Source organism: Nanorana parkeri, unplaced genomic scaffold (genome assembly GCF_000935625.1).
Source record: "Nanorana parkeri isolate BGI_ZX_2015 unplaced genomic scaffold, ASM93562v1 scaffold31, whole genome shotgun sequence".
NCBI classification, from domain to species: Eukaryota; Metazoa; Chordata; class Amphibia; order Anura; family Dicroglossidae; genus Nanorana; species Nanorana parkeri.
Genome location: NW_017306299.1, coordinates 1,855,540 through 1,875,907, shown reverse-complemented (window position 1 = coordinate 1,875,907; position 20,368 = coordinate 1,855,540). Strand labels below are relative to the sequence as shown.

Below are 20,368 nucleotides of genomic sequence, written 5' to 3'. Positions count from 1 at the left end.
CCTAATACAGTATTGCAAATGATAAAAAATATTGACCATGTCTGTTACCTTAGTGGCATAGCGCTTGAAGACACCTTCATAAGGGTGAGTTTCATGTTCCTGAAACAAAAATGGAAAGGGCAAAACATGCATTAAAATCAAGCTACAAAACTACTAAGGCAATAACCTTATAAGCTCAGTCCTGTTATACACCACTGCGGGTGTCATGTCTCCGCCCCCCTCTCCACTCAACCATTCACAAAAGGCAATAACCTTATGAGCTCAGTTCTGTTATACACCACTGCAGGTGTCATGTCCCCACCCCCCTCTCCACTCAACCATTCACAAAAGGCAATAACCTTATGAGCTCAGTTCTGTTATACACCACTGCAGGTGTCATGTCCCCACCCCCCTCTCCACTCAACCATTCACAAAAGGCAATAACCTTATGAGCTCAGTTCTGTTATACACCACTGCAGGTGTCATGTCCCCACCCCCCTCTCCACTCAACCATTCACAAAAGGCAATAACCTTATGAGCTCAGTTCTGTTATACACCACTGCAGGTGTCATGTCCCCACCCCCCTCTCCACTCAACCATTCACAAAAGGCAATAACCTCATAATCCAAGGCCTGTTGAGCCTAATGGTACATCTGGCCATATGTATAGTGCAATGCTTATATGATAAACATCATTTTTACCTTATTAGCAGAGAGCTTAGACATATTTTCGCACAGCTGAGGTCCGTGTTCCTGAGACAAATATAAATGGGTTGGGACAATTGTGAAAGTTATTTCCAAACCGCAAAGGGAACAAGTAAAATGTATAATGAAAGAGAGGTTTGTTCGCTTCTGGAGGTCCAGCTCTAACCTATTACCCTTTAGTAATGGTCCGATTTATCCAATTCTTAACCAGAAGCATACATCAAACAAAAAAAGGGAAAGGGAAATATACTTTGTAACCAAAAGGAGAAGATTGACATATAGGAAAACCCGACGGAGGTAATGTAGAACACTTGAATTTAAACAGCTCCAGCCAAAGCAAGAAAAATAATGATCAGTTCATGCTGCTTCATTTTTGTTTTCATTGGTCAACGAAGAAAGATTGGCCTATGTTTGTGATCCATTTTGCTATACTAAATAAATAATTTTTTACAAATCGATAACGATGGTCCGTCCCGATATCTGAAATTAACCCTTGGACAACCTACAAGTAGTAGGCGGCCCGAATCCTTTCCCTTTTTTTGTTTGATAAAATGTATAATGACTTTTGAATGAATGACCCGTCACTGACCTGGAACAAGTATGCATTTCAGGAGTTCTGATTACATACCGGATTTCCTGTCTGCGTACTTGTAGCAGGTCCGTGACATGGAAATTATTAAAGCCAAATGCAGCTAGAAAATTGGTATTTTCAGAATTAATTCAACATTATCCGCCTTAATATTTCACTTAGTTCAGCTGAGCTTTAAAATTGAACTCCAGGCAGATAAAGAAAATAAATAAATGCAGCGCTGTTTTTATTAAGTTTTGATCACATGCTTTTTTTTTTTTTTAAATGCAAGCAGTGTAAGTACCTGCATTTTGTTTTATTTATTGATATTAACCTGTTCAATCCCAGTACGGAAGAGGACACAATCAATTCTGTGCTTACAAAGAGAATTGTAAGTTTTTGTTGGTGACAATGGTACAATAAATGATAATCAACACGGATTTCGGAAAGACCGTTCTTGTCAGACCAACTTACTAACATTCTACGAAGAGGTGAGTAGAAATCTGGATGGAGGGAGGCCGGTGCATGTGGTATATCTGGATTTTTCGAAAGCATTTGACACGGTACCACATAAACGCTTAATACACAAGCTGAGATCTATGGGCATAGATGAAATGGTGTGTACATTGGTCTAAGGTCAAGAGTGGCGTGCCCCTGGGGTCAGAAAGGCCTGGAACAGAAGACAAAGGCGTCTGTGTAAGGCCTGCATGACAGGGGTTTGGAGAAGCAAAAAAGTGGGTGCTGCGAGAGTTAATTTGTCCCTAGTGATAAGGAAGGTTAAGATGGGGGCACTTACCTGATTGGTTGGATCCCTGAGGAGAGAACGTTCCAGATCCAGACTAAGTCAGCAGCGTGGAAGCAGCCTCCCACCTTCCTGCCCTTTTTGTCTGTGGTCTTTGCTTCTTGTTTGTTAATTTAGCATTTTCTGTCTAATTTGATTTTTTCCTGGTCCTACTGTCACTGCAGCTGTGCAGGGTATTGGGGTCCTTGAGGAGCAACATACGCAGTTGGCGTTTACTTGAGAGTGGGGAGCCGTCTCAGGTATTGCAACCCTGGGTTAACGAGTCAGGTCATTAGTCACTTAGTATCTGCTGTTCTACTGCAAAGTCCCCGAGGCGGTGTGGTGCGGCTGGGGTCCGTGTGGGCAGATACTGGTTGGTTTGTTCTGGGATGCACTTCAAGGACCTTAATTCCCGTTGTCAGTTACGATTTGTTATCTGGCTTTGTACTTAATAACATAGCTGCTGTGGCCACTAAAAATCCAATACCAGTGTTGTGTCAATTAATCTAAAGGGGAATTGAGTTGGAGGGTTTGTTATGTTTGTTAATTGACCCTTGAGAGACGTACACAATACCATTGTCATGTGCTAGGCCCCGCACTGTTTAATCTGTTTATTAAAGGAGAACTATGGGGTTAAGGCTTTTCACCATAGTTCTCCTCAGGGTAACGGGAGTACACAAACTAGCGTCCTCCCGTCACCCTAGGCTACTGAGTCGCCGCAGCTGAAGCGGATCCCGCCAATTATTCTGGGATCCGCCCAGCTGCGTGACTGACAGGTGGCTCTGCCTATCTAGAGGCAGAGCCAGCTGTACCCGCCCCCTGGCCCGTCCGTTCCGCCAGTCAGCGCTGGCGGATCAGAGCGGGGAGGGGGGAATCCAGCCCCTTCCCTGTCACGGCAGAGAGCACAGGATCAAGAGGTGAGCGAACGCCGGTATGTGTTCGCTCACCTCCCGATCTACTGAGCCGACCTGTGACAGTCTCATTGTCACAGGCAGGACGGCTAGAACTATGAGGTGAGTGCTTTTCGATATCGGGGAGGGCGTCTATAGTCATGTTTCTGTGTTTGCTGATGATACTAAAATCGGGAGGGTAATAGACACAGACTTCATCATCATAACATTAAAGGAGGACCTGGATATAATAGGGGAGAGGGCATCTATATGGCAGATGAGGTTTAATGTTGATAAATGCAAAGTAATGCACTAAGGGGTTAAAAATAGGCAGGAGGAATACACATTAATGGGAACTTCACTAGGGAAGTCAGAAATGGAAAAAGATTTGGGGATCATTGTAGACCACAGATTGAACAATAGCTTGCAATGCCAGGCTACGGTAAACAAAGCGAGCAGAGTACTGTCTTGTATTAAAAAGGGAATGGACTGCAGGGACAAAGCAATCATTTTGCCACTTTATAGATTGCTAGTTTGGCCTCATCTGGACTATGCAGTCTATTTTTGGTCACCAATACACAGGAAGGATGTCCTTGAGCTGAGCTAGAGAGAGCCCAAAGAAGGGCAACAAAACTAATTAAGGGGCTGGAGGACCAAAGTTATGAGACAAGGTTACTAAATTTAAACATGTTCACGCTGGAAGTGAGGAGATTAAGAGGGGACATGATTTTGATGTACAAGATTTTTAGTGGTGATAGCAACATCAGCAATTAACTTTTTACAGTAAACTCCATAACAAGGACTAGAGGCCACCAAGTCCTTGTTATGAAAGGAGTCACCCTAAAACAAGATATAAGGACCAGTTCTCAGGGGACCAGCTGATTCTGCCGGAAACTAAAAAACTTTTAAACATTAAGAAACAGGATCCATTGTAAGTGATTTAATCCACAGTTGAAATAGCTTTAAAACATTTTGACTTTATTATCACTTTAAGGTGTCTTTTGCAGGGTGAATGTCCATTCCCTAATGCTCAAGAACATTTGAGAAAATAGCCTAAAACAAACGCTTAAGAACATTCCACCACAAGAGAAAATACCTTCAAGCCAATGTCCACCTTTGTAAGTGATTAGCGTGGATTGTGGTAACCAAGAGGTGCAGTGATGATTTGTGCGCACATTTTCATGGCTCACATTGATGGCTTACTTCATTTTTTTTAATGGACTTTTTAGTGGGCCTGAGTCCCACAAATTGAAATTTTTCTAGATAGGAAACTCAGTCTGACACTGGGGTTGGATTGTAAAACAGCTGACCCCCCTCCCTGTGAGTCATTGTAAAAATATCACTGCACACCAGCTCTGCCTTTACAGGTCAAAATACACTGTCTGTGGGGAGGTTGCTACTATAAATACTAATAGGGGGAGAGAGCTCAGAAAGAGAGTGTTCAGTTACACACACTGCCTGCAAACCACAGAGGCGGCCATTTAAAATGAGCCATGAAGAGACAAAATAAAGCAAGTTTCTGCGTTCATAAACATCAACTGCATATGCCTGCTTCATGTGTACTCGGTGTACATTGCTGGCATATGTTTTTTTTAAATACTTCCGCAAAGGTGGAACTGGGCTTTAAGAACATTCAATTTTGTCCCATTCATCAAAAAGCCTCAGCATTGTGCAAATAAATCCCTAAAACGAATGAACGAATGCTGGGTAATTTGTGCAGAGCAAATGTACATATACATTATAATAAATACATCATTTTATAAATAGAGCCCCTAGTATATATTTATTTCCTTATTGTTTTATTGTTTGATGTTTTTAACACACAAGAATACATTTTTTATATTTTTTATAAATTAACTTGTTTTAATAATTTTTGTACTTCATGTTTCCTGTTCTTAGCTTATAGCAGAACTCCAGGAATGTTTTTTGTATTAACCCTTGCTGTGGGGCTACTCCCACACTGCAAGGGTGAACTGCTCGTTTGTGTCTAGGTTAAAAAAAAAAAACAAAGATATACTTATCCACAGCTCCGAGCCGACTTCTTCTTAGACTTAGACCGATCCCTGGAATGTCTCTCCCCCTCCTCTGCAGACGGCTTCTTCTTAGACCGGTCCCCCGGAATGTCTCTCCTCCTCCTCTGCAGCCGGCTTCTTCTTAGACCGGTCCCCGGAATGTCTCTCCCCTCTCCTCTGCAGCCGGCTTCTTCTTAGACCGGTCCCCGGAATGTCTCTCCCCTCTCCTCTGCAGCCGGCTTCTTCTTAGACCGGTCCCCAGAATGTCTCTCCCCTCTCCTCTGAAGCCGGCTTCTTCTTAGACCGGTCCCCGGAATGTCTCTCCTCCTCCTCTGCAGCCAGCTTCTTCTTAGACCGGTCCCCGGAATGTCTCTCCTCCTCCTCTGCAGCCGGCTTCTTCTTAGACCAGTCCCCGGAATGTCTCTCCCCTCTCCTCTGCAGCCGGATTCTTCTTAGACCGGTTCCCCGGAATGTCTCTCCCCTCTCCTCTGCAGCCGGCTTCTTCTTAGACCAGTTCACCGGAATGTCTCTCCCCTCTCCTCTGCAGCCGACTTCTTCTTAGACCGGTTCCCTGGAATGTCTCTCCCCCCTCCTCTGCAGCCGGCTTCTTCTTAGACCGGTCCCCCGGAATGTCTCTTCTCCTCCTCTGCAGCCGGCTTCTTCTTAGACCGGTCCCCCGCAAAGTCTCTCCTTCTTCTCTGCAGCCGGATTCTTCTTAGACCGGTTCCCCGGAATGTCTCTCCCCTCTCCTCTGCAGCCGGCTTCTTCTTAGACCAGTTCCCCGGAATGTCTCTCCCCTCTCCTCTGCAGCCGACTTCTCCTTAGACCGGTTCCCTGGAATGTCTCTCCCCCCTCCTCTGCAGCCGGCTTCTTCTTAGACCGGTCCCCCGGAATGTCTCTCCCCCTCCTCTGCAGCCGGCTTCTTCTTAGACCGGTCCTCAGAATGTCTCTCCCCCTCCTCTTCAGCCCCGGAATGTCTCTCCACCTTCCTCTGCAGCGGTCTAAGGTCCAGTAAATCATCATTAGACATGTGCGATTCGTTTCTGAAAAGTGTTTTTTTTCGGACGCATTTTCGTTATTCGGAGATTTGCATGTATCCGAATTTCCGAATAACAGAAATGACAAATGAAAACGAATCAGAATTTCCGAAAACAAAATTTCGGACAGCGGTAGTCTGTACGAATTTTCGTTTGTGGACAAATTTTCGGTGCAGCAATGTGACATTTAAACGAAAAAAAATGTTTTCTTAATGCCACTTTGCAACGAAACGGAAACGAAACTTCGTACAGACTACCACTAACGAATTTCGTCTGAATCCCGAAACGAATTGACTTTCGGGCCCGTATCCCGAAAAACAAAATAACACAAAATCTGAATCAAAACAAAGCAAATTTTCTGCCGGTGCACATGTCTAATCATCATGTCTATACACTGTGCATAGACATGAGGACGCTGAGGAACATTCCAATGTACTGCAGAGGAGAGGGCAGGCTGGAAGGAGCGCTGTGACAGCTGGTTGGCTCTGAGCTTTGGGTGATCTTTGCTATTTTAGCACCTAGACACAAATGACTACTTAACCCATGCAGTGCGATGTTAGCCCCACTGCAAGGGTTAATAAAACAAAATTCCTGGAGTTCTTTTTTAATAAGTGACTTATGTTTATTTTAACATAAAACAGACAGACGGTCATCAACTTGTGCAACTAGATCGATTGTTTCTGGACTGTATATTAATAGTCTTAAAGGAGCTCCAGTTATACTGGTGGTTAATCCAGAGACAATGTGTGCACTGATCCTGCAGCCCGGTTAGTTGGATAGGGAAACATCCATGTAACAGCACTGTGAAGGAAACATAAAAAACCGGCGCACGGATCTAAGTCCAGTATTAAAGTAACTGTTTAATAAAGGTTCAAAGTAAATTTTAAGACAAACACTTTGGCCAATTGAGCAGTAAATCAAATTTGCCAAAATTTCCCACCCATCCCTAGCTGTACATTGGGAGTTCACAGCCAAAATTAATGAGCGTTAAGCTGTGTATACGAGCTCGTTCTCTGTGAAGTTCTAAAAAAATTCACAGTAGAACCGTCCTGTAACCTCTCACTCACTTGGAGTGTGTTTTACTGAAATCTTCCACGGTTTCCCCCCTTCCCTCATTTGTTAAGAATTACTTCAGCGGTTCTCTTTGATGGTGCTGGAGAATGTTTGCCGATAATGAATTATTTATCATTCTTGGAGAGTCTCAAATAAAATATAATTGCAATCTTTTACTTATGAAGGTAAATGCCAGCAGGGTATTACAATTACACAGTAATGAGATCAGTCATACATACCTTCATTTTTTCCACCGGGCTCAGTTCACTGAAATGAGAAGATTGAAAAAGTATTTTTTAAAAATAACAAAAACAAACAGCTGGTAGAATGTTGCAACATTAAACGGATCATGAACTATTTTTTGTTAAAACAAACTTGGAATGTAACAAAACAATATCAACTATGGTTGTGAGGCAAACATGGGTAGTATAAGGTGGAAGTTCATGCCTTTGCAAAGAGAGCTAGACCTTTTTAGCAGCAATTACTCTTTTTTAACAATACCCAAGGTATAGGCACCCCACCTTCAATATTCACTCTACAGTGCATGGTGCCTGCCTGTACTATGGCTACAGATAAGCATTGCCACATGGGGGTAGGGGCAAGTCTATGCCTAGGCATGGATCAGCAGTTCTCAGCATTGTTAAAGGTAGTCTTCAGCAGAGGACCCCTGAGGATTCAGTGGAACTAATGTGCTGGAGAACTATACTGAAGAAGAGGTCAAAGTAGCGTGAGGGATTAGATCAGAGGGGATGCCTGGTTAGTGTTGCGGTCAGGGATTATGGGTTTAGTTTGAAAGTATATCTTTAATGGAAGTGGTTAAGTATGATTATGACAAAATGCCTATCTCAATAGATCAATTGTAATATATATGTTATTTTGCTTTTCGCTCTCGTTTGCTCTTGTTTACCTTGCTCAAAACCTTACTCAGAAACTGGTGCTCATGCACCCCCTCCCCCTCATATCCGAAGTACGCACTAGAAATAGGAACCAAGATGGCGCCTCCTCTTCAGGACAACACCCAAGACGAAAGTGATAAATATCCTGGAAGGAAGTTATGCATGAATGGATCTAACTAATTATAAGCTAGAATGCTTTTTGCAATGCTACAATTAAACATACAAAACATACATGTGCAGCTGCCTATAAAAGACTGTTAAGCGGAAGAATAAAAAAGGAGAAGTATCTTATACACTGAACAACTTATCTCAGCGTTCCTTTCTTCTCTGAGTGTACACTCTATATAATCAGGCCAGGCGGCAGATATAAGTACGGAACCTTTAATCCGATCCAAATTTGTGAGCAGGTCCAAAACATATCTAAAGCCAAAACTTTTTTTTTTAGTTTTTGAAGAGGTTTGGAATGCATAGAACCTCTGAGTGGAGCGCCAGAGCCAGGTCCCAGCTGCAACCGCTGCAACTCTGGTAGTTCTCATGAAAATGCCAAGTATCGGCACTGGTATCGGTGCATCCCTACTGAGAGGTAATAATTACTGTCCTTGTGCCAGCTGGGGAAATTCACCCTCTTCATTTGTGTCATTGACAATGGTCAGAACAAACAGGGATAGGAAAACCAAAATGTTACTTTTGTCATCAGGACAGGAATAGAGAGAAAATCTTCCAACAGGGACACTTAGGGTGACGACTGTGTAAGATCTTTCAATGGGGAAAACTATTATGGTAACAACTGTCTGAGATCCTTCAGTCGGGAACCACATTATTGGGACAACTGTCTAAGATCTTCCCATGGGGACACCTATTTTGGTGACAACTGTCTAAGAGCTTCCAAAGGGGACATCTATTATGGTAACAGCAGTCTAGGATCTTCAAGGGGGAACCCTATTTTGGTGATAACTGGCTAAAATCATGCAATGTGAACACCTATTATGGCAATAACTGTCTAAGATCTTCCAATAGGAACCCTATTATGGTGACAACTGTTTAAGATCTTCTGACGGGAAAAACTTCTATATATTGTCTAAGATCTTCCAGTGGGGACACTCTTCAGGGTAACAGCAGTCTAAGATCTTCCAATGGGGACACCCATTAGGGTAACAACTGTCTAAGATCGTCCAATGGGGGACACCCATTAGGGTAACAACTGTCTAAGATCTTACAATGGGGACACCTATTGTGGTGGTAGCTGGTAGTTATTGTCTAAGCTTTTCCAGAGGGGAACCCTATTATGATGACAACTAAGATCTTCCGATGGGGAAAACTATTACGGTGACATTTGTCTAATATCTTCCAGTGGGGACACCAATTAGTGTAACAACTGTCTAAGATCTTAAAATGGAGAAACCTATTAGGGTGACAACTGTCTAAGAGGGGATATCCCCTCACTTTCAAGGGTTAACCTCTCACTTCATCTCTAGAATAGGAAGTGAACGAAAATGTCCTTAATGGGACTACAGTAAAATAAAAACAAAACATGATAGGGGTTTTAATATTTCCCAACTCCACCCAAACAAAAACAAATGTTGGCTTTTATTATATACTTTACAGGTATAAGTAGATTTCAGGAGGTTAGTTAAAGGATTAGTTCACCTTTATAGCAAACATTTCAGTGCAGTCAAGAGGCCCCAGTAGGTTAGCAATCAATGTGTAGAATAGAGAATTATTGTCCTTTAAATTGCCTACCACCAGTGGCTTACGTAATGCCCGGTTATAAAACTTGCAGTCTGCGTAATTGCTGCTGTCTTTGATATAATCCACAAGGAAGTTGCATGTCTGAGCGATTGACTTCCAGTGTGCAAAGTGCCCCCTGCCCACTTCACATGTGAGCACACACAATACTCTTTCTGTCTACCCATGTGATTACAGGAACTCTGGCATATGTAGTTTCATCTCCAGGAATTAACTACAGTGCAACATCACGTGTACACAGACAGAAAAACAGCCCCGGGTGAAGATTTTTGAATCAGCTCTGGAAGCAGTGTGTCTGGACCGAGAGGTAAATAATTTTCTCAGCAAAATGACTATGAATATGTTGCTGTAGATTTGTTTTTATCCAACAAAAGTGAACTAACCCTTTAAATATTAAAGTGTCTCTCTCGTTAAAACTGTTGTTGTTTGTTTGTTTTTTTGCATTATAGGATATTTCTCCAATGGGGGCTCAGATAATGACACATTTTTGGTAGGCTGAGAAAGGGAATGGTTAGCACTTCTGACAATGTGTTTATCACCGTCGTTCCTTACTGTTCTGACCACAAATGCTCATCCCATTTTCTGTACAAGTGTCACTGGGACAGGAGATGAGAAAAAATCCCCCCTATGGGCTCATAGACATAAATAAAATGTTAAATTGACATTAAACGCTCAGATTTTTTAACATAAACCAATAGTGTAATGTGCGCCTTACTGTAATCCATGGTTGTTTCCCTTCTCTTTGCTGCTCTTCCTTTTAAATCTATATCTGTTCTCATGCTGGGCAGAACTTCTGTTTTGCAGCAGACTGCCTTGTCTCTGGAATGGATACATGGTGTCTGTGTGTAGGTTTGCAACCTGAGCCAGCACTACAGGAAGAGGCACTCAGCTGCAAAGGGAAGTTCTCCCCAAACATGAGAAGACATGAGGATTTAAAAGGAAGAGCAGCAAAGAGAAGGGAAACAACCATGGATTACATTAAGTCACACATCACAGTATTGGTTTATGTTAAAAAATCTGAGGGTTTAATGTCACTTTAATTCTTCTCCACTTGACCTAAAGCTGAAAAAAATGGCTGCAGTTTGGCTTTAACTTTTTTGATATTTACATTGCACAGTCTTTGCTCTTCAGGAATATCTGCAGCAGAAATGAAGCCTCCTTTTCTTTCTCCATTGTGTACGGGACAACTACATATTTCCCCGCTGCCAGCCCATAGGACATTGTAGTGTCACGCTGTCTGCAAACCTCCAACTTTGTTAGCCTCTCCCGATTGAAGAAGGAAGCTGGCAGAGGCTCACGTGTGTCCTGGAACTGACAAATGAGAAGAGAGAAAACAATCTTTACCAGAAATAAACACAAATTAATATGATCTAAATATTACCAAAAATGTATCTTATTAATGTATCACTCGGCTGTAGATCCTCAAATCATCTCTGAATTGGTGCTGACACTGTCCTTCCTTCTGGAGGGTGGCTAATTTTGTTCCCCATGGTCCCTGTGTGTGTTGTAAAGTAGCCACCACTCCATGCTCACATGGACTACAATCTCACATTTATTCACGTGAAATGGATTCATTTGAATTAAAAAAGCTACTTGGATGAGTAGTAAAACACCTTAAACATTTTAGCAGAAGCCCAATTGAATGTGACTAACTACTACTAGCTATACCATGTCCAGGATAAATAAGAACTTTCACAGACAATCCCTGCCGATGGCTGTTATTTCTCTCAGCTGGCTATTTGCTGAACTTTCTTCATACCTGGGAATCCACCTAGAGAGACAGAGAGAAGAAAAAAGATGATATCATGCAGATGACTAGCCAGTAAAAGCAATGTTAAAAACTTGAAATCCCTCCTCAGGTGGTCTACTTGCTCACTCTTCTTGTAGCTGTAGTTGAGCTGCTAGGGACCTAAAAGATGGACCCCACCTAAGGCGGAGCACCACACTAAACAACACACGTTCTTATGTGATCTCCTCCTCTTTTAACGCATTGCCCCTTCTATTCTGTATTGCTGGCCCCTAGATAGCACTACAGTCTGTCTAATACATTCTGCTTAACCTATAGTATCAGACAGGAAACTTCTAATACAGCTTATACCCAACACTAAAGGCTGAGCAGCACACAAGGATGTACAGTTTGCTGTTTACTCTCCAATGTTTTGTAGAATATACACTATATGGTCAAAGGTTTGTGAACATCTAACCATCACTACTACTATATTGGAAAAAGTATCTGGAAACCCATCCTAATGATTGAATTTAGGTGTTTCCAGTTACGAGTGCTGTTAAAGCTACAGCATGCAATGACAATTTGGACAATTGTGCACTACCAACCATCTAGAATTAGTTTGGGGAAGACCCTTCTCTATTCCAAAATGATCTCACCTCTCTGCACAATGCCAGCTCCATAAAGACATGAGTTTGATGAGTGTGGTGTGGAGGAGCTGAGTGGCCCACACAAAGCCCTGAGTCTATATATCTTACTGAAAACCTTTAGAATGATTTGGAAACCCATTAGTGAGCCAGGTCTTCTTGTCCCACATGAATATCTGACTTTGCAAATGCTCTTTTAGATAATTGGGCAAAATATTCCACATGCATACTCCCAAATCCTTTCCAGAGAATGGGATACTGATAAAGCTACAAAAAGCTTCATGGTACTGCCATGCTTTTGAAATGGGATGTCAAACAAGCTCTAAAAGGTGTCATAGGCATCCTGAACGTTTGGTCACTGAGACCCCGGGCAGTTGGTTGAAGACCTGGGGCAACTGGATGAGTTTCTAGGGCCTAAGAACACACCATATTACTGTACCTACCAGATGATTATCACATTGGGACCCAGGATCATTTGTTCAAGGAAGGGTAGATATCACCCTCCATACTTTGCGGAAATGTCTGTCTTTTACTGCCCTTAGGGTGGAATATAAACCCTCTCCCAAATATATTCTCAAGTAACATTAAGGCTAACTGCCAACAGTAAACACACTCTTCCTTTCTGCCAGTTCTAATAAATAAACGCTGTGACAATATTAGACACTGATTTGTTGTAATGATAACTCAAGGCCACATGTTGATGATAATTTGAATGCTGCAGTGGTTCCGCTGCTTGAGTCTGTAAACACATTAGCAGCAGCGGAAAACAAATCACAGCGGAATGCCCGGCAATACATTTAAGAGCTTTGAGCAATGAGAACCAGTCGATATAATCAATTCAACATTTAGCCACAACACGAAACTATATTGTATTTCCTGGCTGATTGCTGCGTCAGTAAGCAGATTGTTTAATCAGCGTTATGTATCCCCTGTCACAGCTGCCCTATTGTTCTGCGAGGGCTGAGTAGCTTCATTTGTCTAAAGACTTCACAGAGATTAGCTAAATAGAAGCTGTGGTTTAGCAATAGGCATTGTGCCTTGAGGGAGGAGGATGAGGGAGGGGCAAAAGGTAGATGGTTCTTCCACTGATGAAGGTTTTAGTGTACTTTAATTAAAAGTGTCATGTTTAAAGTTGACCTAAATGCAAACTTTGGATGAAGTATTGCCCCTTCATCCTACAGCAGCCCTGCACAGCTTACAAAGATAAAGCACCCTGGGTGATGGAATGGATATGTACCTACCTTAAAGAGCTTAAATCCAATTGGGAGCCATTGACCTTCAAATTTTTGCCGATTCCTGCTGCTTTGCATGAGCAATATGACCGCATTGTACCCTTTGTTCACCTCATCAGAAGACGTCACGGTTATCATGTACTGAGGGTTCCTGCTGAACAGCTCTGAAATGAAAAAAATTACGATATGAAAGTGTATCTTGAGCCTTGTTTTTAATGAGTTTTGGATAGAGTGAGAAAGATTTAGAGCCCCCTGTGAAGCTTATATTGCTGCCCCTGTCCCCGCTAAGAAGATTCAACCCTCTTTCTTTAACATTGTCACCGGCACAGGAAGTGGTAAGAAATACTAAATGTTAGATCGGGTATACACTTTTCTATTTTCTTTGCTCAACATGAAGAAAACAGACCAGATTCTTCTGTTAACTCTTGCGAGCACTGATCAAGGAATATCCTGCTGTTTACAATGTTGTCACAGAGCAGCTGCAGAGATGATCTGTGATTCACTGCTTTGCATTAGTTTTTTTACCTTTTGCTGCTGTAGGTATGCTGGCACCTGCGGTTCCACAAGCTTGTGCTCTGCTCTTGCTGCACTGACTTAGCAGCTATAGATATTGCTCGCTTCACCTGGTTCCTTCCTGCTACTTCCTGTGCAGTCTCCCATGTGTTTCCCTATTTAAATCTCTCTCAGACCAGTTTCTGGTTACTTGAGCAACACTTGTTCCTAAGCCCTCCATGCAATTATTCCTAACCTGACTTTCTGTGGACTGATTTCTTGTGCACCGACTCGGCTAATTCTCCTGATTACGTTTCTCTGCTGCTTGTCCTGACCTTGGCTCGTTATCTGGATCTCCTTTTGCTCCATTCATCCATGCCTGCACTGTCCTGTGTCTTCGGATACTCTCCACACAAGCAGGGTGAACCTGGGGGTCGTGACCTGGGGTCAGCATGCAGTTAAGTCCAAATCTCCGTGAGGGGGTCCCTGGCAGAACACCAGCTGGCCCTTAGATTCCCCATCCTGGAGGATTCCGTGTCACCTGCTCGCCTGTGGGCTCACATCCCTAGTACCGTGACAATTGTATTCTGACACCGGCTACCGACGGCTGTCACAATACTTGAACAGAGCAAGCAGCTTATTGGCTGCTTGCTCTGTTAGGCCGAGGATTTTGCAACATGCTCCTCCGATCAGCTGATCAAGGGATGCCGGTCAGAAAGGTGACATCAGTGGCACCCACGCTTCAAATTTCGAAGTGTGTATATCCGGCTTTAGAGTTGTCACCAGAAAAAGAAGAGAAAGAAAATCTTCCAGTTGGGACACCTATTCAGGTGACACGTAACTAAGACAGGAATTCCTGTATGAACAACAGCAAATATAGCTATACAACCAGTGCAATTTGAATCTATCTATCTATCTATCTATCTATCTATCTATCTATCTATCTATCTATCTATCTATCTATCTATCTATCTATCATCTATCTATCCATCTGTTACTCTACCTTCTGTTTCCTCACCACAATAGTTCTTTGCTACCATTGCTGTCAATAATAGTGTTACCGTCTTTGGTCCAGCGGTTCCAGAACATTTTCTTGTACCATCTCCTGTGCTGTCCTCCCCAGTCTAGGAAGTCAGGGGTGTGATTGCAGAGAATAATTATGGAAAACTCCAAAGAAAAATCTTCCCAAGACATCCTGAAGAAATACAAATCAGCTTCTTTACTAAAACATGATCCAGTTCTAACATGGAGCTTACGGCATGGATTGATGCAATATCAGCTTTTGCCTTGGGGTATTGAGAGGCTTAATCCATGTGTTTTTGAAATATGTAAGCAATGATTGCAAAGTGATTTTGCAGGAAATTGTTATACTCTAGAGGCATAAGGCGGTGGTGGGGGTAGTTGTCTAAGATTTAACTTTATTAGATTTCTCCAGCCTCATGAGACTGTGCCAACTCTATTGGGATCTACTGCAAAGGTACGATCAATGCACAGAAGATTCACCATAAAGGATTGCAGAAGGCCATGGATGCCATATAGAGGTAATTATGCATGTGGGAAGCAGGAAGTGGAGGTACTTGTGTTAATGTGGAAGGGGGGGGCAAAAAGCACAAGCACACTCGTCAAATGGCTTATATATCAAAATAGCATTGATAGAATAGATACCAGAATTCACCATCATCCCTGACCCTCCGCAGCCTCTGCCTATCTTCCTCTCTCAGTTCCGTCCAGGTGGGACTTCTGAAAAGGAAAGAAGATAAAATAATCTGAAGTGTGATTGTTATACTGGCTGTCTAGGCACTTACATGAGCCAACTGCGTCCCACATCAGGGTCAGTAGTCAGGAACTGTCTAAAGGACAACACATGGACGCCAGCTTGTGATAGTGTTAAGGGTTAATAGGCAGGGGTAGGTTGCTGCTTGTCCAATTTTCAGTTCTTTCCTTCTGGAATTGAGTGTCAGTCTTGCATGGGTCTTGGGCACCATTTTCTATCACTATGTTTAAAGTGGAACTGAACTTTAAGTGGTTTAGGGGTTAGCACTTCTGCCTTACAGCAATGGTGGTTTGTAGGTGGCCTCAGAATGCCTGGTGAGTCAATCAACTAGGCTTGCTAAAAACCTGTTCTAATCAGTTCCTCTGTAATAAGTGGTGCCAGTATCCCACCTTTCACTATGCCACCCTCTCCTCAACCCCGAAAAGTACTTTCATGTTTGTTAGTAAGTTAAACTTACAAATTAAAAGAACACAATGATGAGAGCTCACCCTGAGGGTGGTAGATCAAACAAAGTGGGAACATGTCCAATGGATTCTTTAATGAATTACAAAGCTACAGAGCTCAGTTCTTCCCTATGCAGTGTGGATTCTGACTTTGTGAACTGAACCTTATGGGATTATGACTTGGGAAGACAATTATAGAGCTTGGAAGCTCCATAAGCTTGTGAGCTCTTTATTATTGAGTTTAGTAGAACAAATGGTGATATGGCTTTAATGAAAATGCCCTCTTGAGAGACCCACCAGTGGCACCTCTGTTTTCCCACAAATCATATTTTTCTATAGGTTACACTTACTTATCATTCCAGGCTCCTCGCCATTCTCCCTGACCCCAAGGATTCCAAAGCCGAATTAATTTAACAAATCCATCTTTCATTTCGACCTGTAGAGCCATAAAGGTAGATATAAATTAGGGAATTTAAAGTACCATCTAAACAGGATGAAGAGGAATAGTAAAGAACAGGGCTAACAAAGCATTTTTCTAGGTATCAAATTCATTATTTTTCTTCTAACTTTAATTTTTATTGCATAAAGAGTGTTTAGTACAGAAGTACAGACATCAGATATTACCAAGGGAAACATATAAAATGACCAGGATAGTGGGGCATGCCCCATGCATAGCATATCACCATGACAGGAAATGTTAATATTTTCCAAAATAATTAGTTGATGTACCAATAAACACATTACAGGGAGCTCCTATTACCATCAACAAACCACTTTTCAGTTATCTGCAGGCACCTGTGGCACAATTACACCAAGGTGCCTGCTACTAGACCTCACAAAACAAGGGACATACCAAGGATGGGTTCCTACTTAAACTTTCCTTACCAAAAGGTCCACCTTCAAAGTCCCGACGACCAAGCTGCCATGACAAGAAATGATCCAAACACCAATCAAGCCCAATATATTATGAGCTATACAGGAGAAGGAGGCTGGGAATTCACCCATTGCAGCTTGCTTTTACAATCCACCTACAATTACTAGAGCCCCACCTGGCCAGCCCCTTGTTTACCAAACAGCTCAGCATCCAACCCATCACACCATTTGCTAATCCACTGTTAAAATGTATTTAATATATAAAAATTAGGAAATGGACACACCCTCTGCCACGCCCCCAGTTATGCAGACCATAAGTAATTTACTGTATATGCCAAAATAGATTGGTTAAACACAGAATTATTCTTTTCCTCATTACCCTTGCTCTAGCCTGGCTTTTTAAAATAGCAAACAAGATAATTAAGAGGTAAGATAAGCGATTTAGTGAAGAATAAACCTTTGAGTAGTTAAATTGTATTTTTATACAGATATCTGTACATTAGACCTTCAAGAGGGGTAACTGAGGAGGAAAGAGGGACAGAGGGATTTGGTTCCAAATTAGGGGCAGTTGTCAGCTATACCTAACCCTTTGCAAACCTAATCACGTAAACTTTGTGGTCATTATTGCTGCCCTTTGTTATCTTTTCGAAGTTCATACTAGAAAGAGTGCCTTCACGTATGTTGGATTACTGTGATAATTTCTGGAATCAAATTGAAATTACTTGAATGACAAAACTGGTCAGAAAACCAAAATTCCACATGGAGAACATATTTCCAACGCATGGTCACACAAGTCCTATTGAAAAGATTTTTTCATGTCCATGCATTTTTGGCTAGACTGGATAATGTACTAAAATGAATGAAAAGGCATTCAGCATGAACTAGCCCTCAAAGAAATATATAAGAGCTGCATTTACTGACCTCATTTTGAAAATGCCACCTGCCTTGAAGTCTCTAATATAAATACTGATCATGTGGGAGATACAACCACACTTTTTTTTTGTGTTGATTATTGGTTCCGGGATTGAAATTGAAGAGCAGAACTGTTTAGGATGAGTTCAACCAGAGCAGGGATATCATCCATTGAAGACGCCTTCCACAGTCACCACTGGTGGCATAGATAGGATTTTCCCTCACTTTAGGGAGATTTTCACTCACTGCTGTATCTTTCAAACAGGAAGTGAGAGAAAATCTTCCCAACTGGGTCACAGCAATAAAAACTTAAAGTCACTCTGTCACCGCTAACGAAAAAAAACCGGCAAGGGATGAGCATTAATACTTCTGCTGCCCATTCTTCGGATCTTTGCAGAGCTATGGTTTATGGCAGAATCTTCACATCAGGGTGTGTCAAATATCTGAGCCTCTCGCTGTGTATTGTGGTTCCTTCTACCAGCCTCTACATGACCTCTGTGTCATGTAATGATGTAGGGGCCGGCAGATGGAGCCACAACGTTTAACCAGGCACAATGAATCTGACACTTCTGGAATTGAGTCAGATGTGAATAATTTGCCAAAGGCCATAGCTCTGCAGAAGAACGAAGATCCAGGAATGGGTTACATAGCTGCTCCTCCTTAGACATTAACTAGCATGCACACACAGCACAGTAGTGTTTGTTTTTCTGGCTTTGTTTGTTGTTCTTATTGATCCTGCGGGGTAGATCTGCATATTATTCCACTTCCTTCAATAGAGCGACAATGCAGTTCATTCTGCAGTGAAATCACAGGACAGTGTTATCTCCTTGTCATCATGGCAGCCTCAGACAGTGACATTTTTAATGGACTTTAAAGCTCAGGGAAAAACTGTGGCTATTGTGGAATATATATAAATCCTGTAACTGTCACTTTTGCTGGACAGCTTGGCCTGGTAAAGGAAGTTGAAAGTAAAAAATCTACTGGCAGGATCAACAGGTAAAACTTTAAAAAAACAACTGCTGTGCTGAAGGATCATAGGGCGTGCGCATGCGCAGTACAGATCTTTGGCCGGGAGAAGAGGAGAGACACAGGGTAAGTCAATGCAGTCCGGCAGCATGCACGTGCACAGACTCCGTGGGACACATCAGTCAGCGCTGGATCAGAGACCCGCACCAGCGCTGGAGGGACTGCTGAAGAATACTGGAAAGAAGAAGATGATCGGAGCAAGAGTAGTGATGAGCTGAACACCCCCGTGTTCGGTTCGTATTCGAACATTCGAACGGCCGAAAAGTTTGAATACGAACTCGAACGCAATGCAAGTGAATGGGGGTCGAACGTTCTAAAATGAATGTCCACTTTAAGAAGGCTTATATAGGCAGTCCCCGGGTTACGGACAATCCGTACTTACGAACCAGGTCCACAGTTCTCCTAAATGTACCGGCAGCCGCCTGTGTTGGCAGAGACAGCGGGGACACAGACCGCTGCATGCCTTCGCTGCCCCCCGTACCTCCGCTGCTGTCCCGGCCTCCAGTCCCCTGGTCCGTCGGCTTCTTCTCCGATCCGGTCCGGCCGCTCCTCTCCCCCGCCCCCCTGCCTCCTCTTCATTGCAGGCTGGGAGCCATACCCAGTCTGCTATTGGATATTGTAAAATGCAATAGCCAATAGCAAGCTGACTATTGCACCCGCCCACTGCCTGCTGTCAGTCAGCATGGGGAACCTGATAGAGAACTTTCTCCTTCAGGCCCCTCCTCTGCTGAGCCCTGATTGGGCAAAGTCTTGCACCTGTGGTCAGGTGCAAGACTTTAACAAATCAGAGCTTCAGTGTGCATTTTGTATTATGGAATGTCCGCGGTCAAACAAACCGCGAACATCCCATAAAGTTCTGCGTTCGGCGAGCTCATGTTCGAATCGAACACTCGGCTCATCCATAATCAAGAGGCATCACTTAAGGTAAGTATTCTGACTCCGATCGTTGTGATAGCGAAATATATCCCTTGCTGAGACCTCTATGCCTGGCCTGTATAAGCAGATATACTCACTGTGGACAATCCTTGTGGACAATCCACTGTGGACAATCCTTGTCAGGATAGCTGAACTCATCAATACCGATTCATTCAAAAGAGGTGTTTATTCTTAACATCAGGATTACAGCAGATGATAGGAACAGCAGATGATTGGTTATAGTAGTGTGCGGTCAGAAAATGATGCCTTTCCTACGTACTGTGCAGATTACATGTGCGTCCTTGTTACATGTGGCCTGTAGCTGTGGCCATGACACAGGAAGTACTGCACACAGGAAGAAGGAAGGGGCGTACACTAGGGGAAAATACCTTAGAGACTACACCAAAGTTAAACGCTCAAGCAACATCATTTTATCCTGGTAAACCTCACCCTTCTTCACCAGAGAACTTTCACACCCAAGGGGTTCCACAAGTTACTTTGGCACCAAAGAGTGAGAGATCAGACTTGAATGACTTCGCCAGATATATGGCACGCCGTGAGCTCATTAACACTAGCCTCTCAAGGTTTGATGACTGTCCAGAGAGCTACAGGGCCTGGAGATCAACCTTCAAGGCTGCTATTGCTGATCTCAACCTTACTAC

At 42.9% G+C, this 20,368-nt stretch overlaps 1 protein-coding gene across 1 annotated transcript in view; it reads right to left on the bottom strand.

The window, feature by feature from the left end:
• LOC108796574 (calpain-13-like) overlaps window positions 1–20,368 on the bottom strand; it is a 55,760-nt gene that overhangs the window by 9,778 nt on the left and 25,614 nt on the right. The window contains exons 10-16 of the mRNA XM_018568071.1: window positions 16,331–16,416; window positions 15,429–15,503; window positions 14,825–14,958; window positions 13,274–13,435; window positions 10,775–10,982; window positions 7,264–7,291; window positions 49–99 (exon numbers count right to left, since the gene is read on the bottom strand). Of these exons, the coding sequence (XP_018423573.1) occupies window positions 49–99; window positions 7,264–7,291; window positions 10,775–10,982; window positions 13,274–13,435; window positions 14,825–14,958; window positions 15,429–15,503; window positions 16,331–16,416 (744 nt within the window). The remainder of the gene's footprint in view (window positions 1–48; window positions 100–7,263; window positions 7,292–10,774; window positions 10,983–13,273; window positions 13,436–14,824; window positions 14,959–15,428; window positions 15,504–16,330; window positions 16,417–20,368) is intronic.